Source organism: Octopus bimaculoides, chromosome 21, assembly GCF_001194135.2.
Source record: "Octopus bimaculoides isolate UCB-OBI-ISO-001 chromosome 21, ASM119413v2, whole genome shotgun sequence".
NCBI classification, from domain to species: domain Eukaryota; kingdom Metazoa; phylum Mollusca; class Cephalopoda; order Octopoda; family Octopodidae; genus Octopus; species Octopus bimaculoides.
This window is the reverse complement of record NC_069001.1, coordinates 15,898,545-15,903,089: the sequence shown is the minus strand read 5'-3', so window position 1 is coordinate 15,903,089 and position 4,545 is coordinate 15,898,545. Positions and strand designations below refer to the sequence as shown.

The 4,545-nt window shown below is 35.6% G+C and overlaps 1 protein-coding gene across 2 annotated transcripts in view; it reads left to right on the top strand.

Annotated features, from left to right (window-relative positions):
- The first annotated feature begins 1,732 nt into the window (after positions 1–1,732).
- The window catches only part of LOC106879066 (uncharacterized), an 11,529-nt gene continuing 8,716 nt past the window's right edge, over positions 1,733–4,545 (top strand). Inside the window, exon 1 of one of the 2 annotated variants that reach the window (XM_014928494.2) lies at positions 1,733–1,891. In XM_014928494.2, the coding sequence (XP_014783980.1) occupies positions 1,860–1,891 (32 nt within the window). In that variant the 5' untranslated portion in view covers positions 1,733–1,859. Of the gene's footprint in view, positions 1,892–3,472; positions 4,128–4,545 lie in introns of those variants that run through there. The other variant, XM_052975380.1, reaches the window with a different exon arrangement.

Below are 4,545 nucleotides of genomic sequence, written 5' to 3'. Positions count from 1 at the left end.
CCGTCTCACACACACACTTATTTCTTTCTTCAATTTACTCACATTCTTATATTTCCCATACAGAAGATTTGCATTTCATCCCAAAGCAGGTCGCTGATGGGTGGCTGAGGTGGGGAAGGGGCATTCAGTATTTCTTTCAGAAAAATTAAATTTTCAAAAACAAATTATATTTCTCACATTCGTAATCTTTGTATTTTTCCATGTGCTTAAAGATCAAAAATCGAAAAACAGTATCTTGTAAAGTATAAAGATGGAATGGTTACAACTGGAATGCCTTTGATTATAAGTCTGCTCTCTCTCTCTCTCTCACTCTTAGAACTGACATGTCACACACACCAATGTGGGAGTTGCCATTTGGTTGCATAACCTGTCAGAAATAGGACTTTGTAGGTCTTTTGGTTCATTTTTAATGCTATTTGCAGAAGGATGTGTAAAGATTACAGTTGTTGTCATATTGCCAATCATTCACTAGAATTTACTCTCCCATTACCCCACACCCTTTCTACACTGATTAACTATTCACTCACCTGCTATAAGTAGACACATGTATATGTTATAATATCCACCAGTGCCTACCTGCATAATTTTCTGTCAAGGACTTATAAAAACTATTTTCTTATATTCCATGATGTAACATTGGTAACAATGCAGCCTTTGAAAGTCAGAAATACCATCACTGCCACTGACATTAAAGACATAATATCATTAACTACATTGAAAATATGCAGATTTTATGTACAGTTTTGAAAAATATGGTAAACATAACATCATCATCATGACCATTATGATAACCATCTTCAATTAATGTCTGTTTCCATGCTGGCATGGGTTGGATGGTTTGACTGAAACTGGTAGGGCCAGAGGCCACACCAGGCTCCATTGTCTGTTCTGATATGGTTTCTACAGCTTGATGCCCTTCCAAACACCAACCACTCCATAGAGTGTACTGGGAGCTTTTTTATGTGGTACAGCACTGCTATCAATTCTGCTGTGGTGGATGGGTCTTATTGAGTACAGCAAGATGCCAAATATCTCGGTCCTAAGTCATTTCCTTTGTAAGGCTCTGTGTCTTGAGATCAATCTAGTGTCATCCTGGGTCTCCCTCTTCCACAGGTTCCATCCACTTTAAGTGATCAGCACTTCTGCATGCAACTGTCTACATCCATATGCATCACATGACCAAACCAATGCAGTCTTCTCTCTCACACACTGCATCTAATTTCTCTTATGCCGAACTTATCCCCCAAAACACTAGCACTCTGTCACAAATGTACACTGACATTGCATTTCCAGCAGAGCATACTAGCCCCATTCCTCTCTAGCCTTTATACGTCTTCTGCATTCAGGGACCACATCTCACTACATTGTGAGGAAATTTCGGGGATAAACACACATAAACACATACATTCGCATTTATACAGTAGAAGATATAAGCATATTTTATATATCCCTTCATGAAAGACAGTGCGAGAAAATGTTTTATTAATAGTTATTATAGAGAAAATATGAAATACAGAGTGAAGTGGAGGAATGAAAACAGGCGGGAGATACGTAAGGATATTGTATTTGCAGTTGCATTATCTAAGCAGAATGGTGTATATATATAAATATATGGAACTAAACTCCTCATAATATATATATATATATATATATACCAGCTTAAGCTACTGTAGCCAGTCTAGCAGTTAATCCTCCCGATTAAGAGACTGGAGAGAGCAGTGTGGAGGTTAGAGGAGTATTAAGATGGAGGGTGAGGTGGGTGTGGTTGTCTGTGTTTAAAAGGAAGGGAAGTAACTCCCATCTTCCTATTGATGTTCGTGTAATCTGGAAGTGAGGACTTGACATCTTTCTATGTCGTGATGCCTCCGTCGGCAATTAGACGATTGTTAAGGTATGTTATATTTAATTGCTATCGTAAATATATTCTATAAGCTACATATCGTCATATTAAAACGTGTGTTTCATCAAAATCTTCTCAGAATTAACTATAAACCACGAAATAAATCCTCTCTTGACCTTGTTTATTTAGAATCCGACAAATATTTTCCCCTCATCTTCATGCGATGCTGGAGTTTATTTTTAAAACATCTTATATTTATTTGGTTCTCTGATCATGATGACGGTATTATTATTATTAAAGTTTATTTTCTTTTTGCTGCTGTCATATTCTTAATGATATTTATATTAATGTAAATAGCCTTTAAAAGATATAAACACACATTTCAGTGCCATTCCCCCAACTATGTTTTTCATCTACACACAACAACAAAAACATTAACATATCCAGCGACTGTTTTATTTATCGTAAAACAATAAATAACAAAAATACAATTAAAAAAAGTAAAGTATTTTGGCCTATCTATTAAAAGTGTTCCTTCCCCGCTCTTATTTCCTTTTCTCATAGCTTTCAGAAAAATGAATATTTTTCCTTTATGAAAATTTCCACAAATACTGTTTAGATGGCGTAGATATTAATTACAATTATATGGGAATTTAATGTGAAATAATAAATAATTGGTGAGCGCGCACGCACGCATACCACATACATACATACTGATACACATCGCATGTATCTACGAAATTTCATTTTGTACATGTCTACGTCGTGCCTGACAGTATGTATGTGTGCGAGTGTCTGCCTATTTGTTTATTTTTCTCGGGTCAGAGTCCGATATAATCGTAACCTACACAACCCGAAAGGCATTTGAAGAGAATTTCATTTAAGAAATATTAATCCTTGTGAAAGTTATGAAGAAACAAAGTCGGTGGAGGAGAGTACACTTGTCTTGGTATACCTACACAATTGTGCCCCGTCAAAAATACTCAAAAGAAATATAAAAATGCCCCCTTATCCTTCCGTCTTTGTGGTCTGGGACTCCCTTTATCCGAAACTCCAGTGGAACTAGTTATTGTGTTTTAACATATGTTAAAAATATGTCAATATTATTAGTATTTATTTACGTTTTGTCTATAAATTAGCTTCGTAAAAACCCATAGACGTCACTTTATTTACAAGTCTTTCGTTAAAAACCAGTCAACCTCAACATGTCTTTTCAGATATCAAAAACAAGGAGTATAATAAGAGATGTAACGACTGTTGTTTATATTATGATTTCGGGAGGAATTTCAACACATTTTAGCCCAACTGCGCGTGCATGTGTGTATTTTATAAAAACAATTCTCATTTTAGTACAAGGCCTGAAATTTTGAGGGAAGGAACATGTCGATTATATCGGCCTACATAATTGATTGATTCTTTATTTTATCGACTGTCTGGAAGGATGAATCACAAAGTCGACCTCTACGGAATTTGCACTCGGAACGTAAAGAGCCAGAACAAACCTCGCTAAGCAGTAATAATAATAATAATAATAATAATAATTGGTTCAAATTTTGGCACAAGGCCAGCAATATCTGGGAGGAGCTAAGTTGATTAAGTCGACTCCAGTGCTCAGCTGGTACTTATTTTATCAACCCCGAAAGTCGACCTCGGTGTAATTTGAACTCGAAACCTAGAACCAGAAAAATGGCACTAAACATTGATAGTAATATTGTTCTAATTATTTAATATCATTATGAAAGTTTTTATTACCAACAGAGATAACAATTACATATATAATACAAAACCACATTAAAATACAAATCCTAGTTTATATTTTTAGGTGAAGGCCAGCAGGTACTTTATTGTATCGACCCCAATGGGGTGGGAAGTGAAAAGCAATGTTAATTACGATGATAACTTATTGTATACAGTACTTAGATACACTGCTATTTGTTGATAAATGGTAAAGAGGATGACATAGCAATAAGTTAAATATAGCAATGATACCAAAAGCACATGCATAGTAGATGGAATAAAACACGGATAGACAGAAAATTGAACGTTAAAAGAGTCAAAGAGAGGAATGAAAAGGGTGCATTGATAGGTATGTGAGGAATAGTGCTGGGGAATTTAGGGAAGCTGGAATTTTTGCGCCAAATAACAAAAATAAACGCTTCTACGGTATGAACAAGGGCTGGAAATTTAGGGGATGAGGAACAAGTGATCCCAAGTACATGAATGATATTTTATTAACCCTGGAAGAATGCAAGGCAAAATCGACCTCGGTGAGATTTGAACTTGTAACGTAAGTAGCCAGAAAATATACAATTAGACAATTCTTATTTCTCTCTCCACCTTACAATTCTGCTGATACAACACAACACATTCCTTGCAAACTTTTGTATATATGAAAATATACAGCAGAAGACAAAAAAAACAAAAAAACATTTGTAAAATGATGTGGCTAAACATATCTTAAAGTTCTATTTTCGCCCTCCTCTCTCTGTTATGAAAATATTTGTTTGTTTTGTTTTTCTTTCCTTCATGTTGCCGCTTTATTTTGGTCTAAACTTCACCCACGTGGAGTTTGTCAAGTTGTTCCTGTCTGCAGAAGCAGCCCCAAGCAATATAAAACGAAGTTCTTCAAATAAGCTGACCTGTTTCTTTTTAACGTTATTGTGGTTGCTCTTGTCTCTGTTTTATTTATCTTCCCCCCCCCCCCC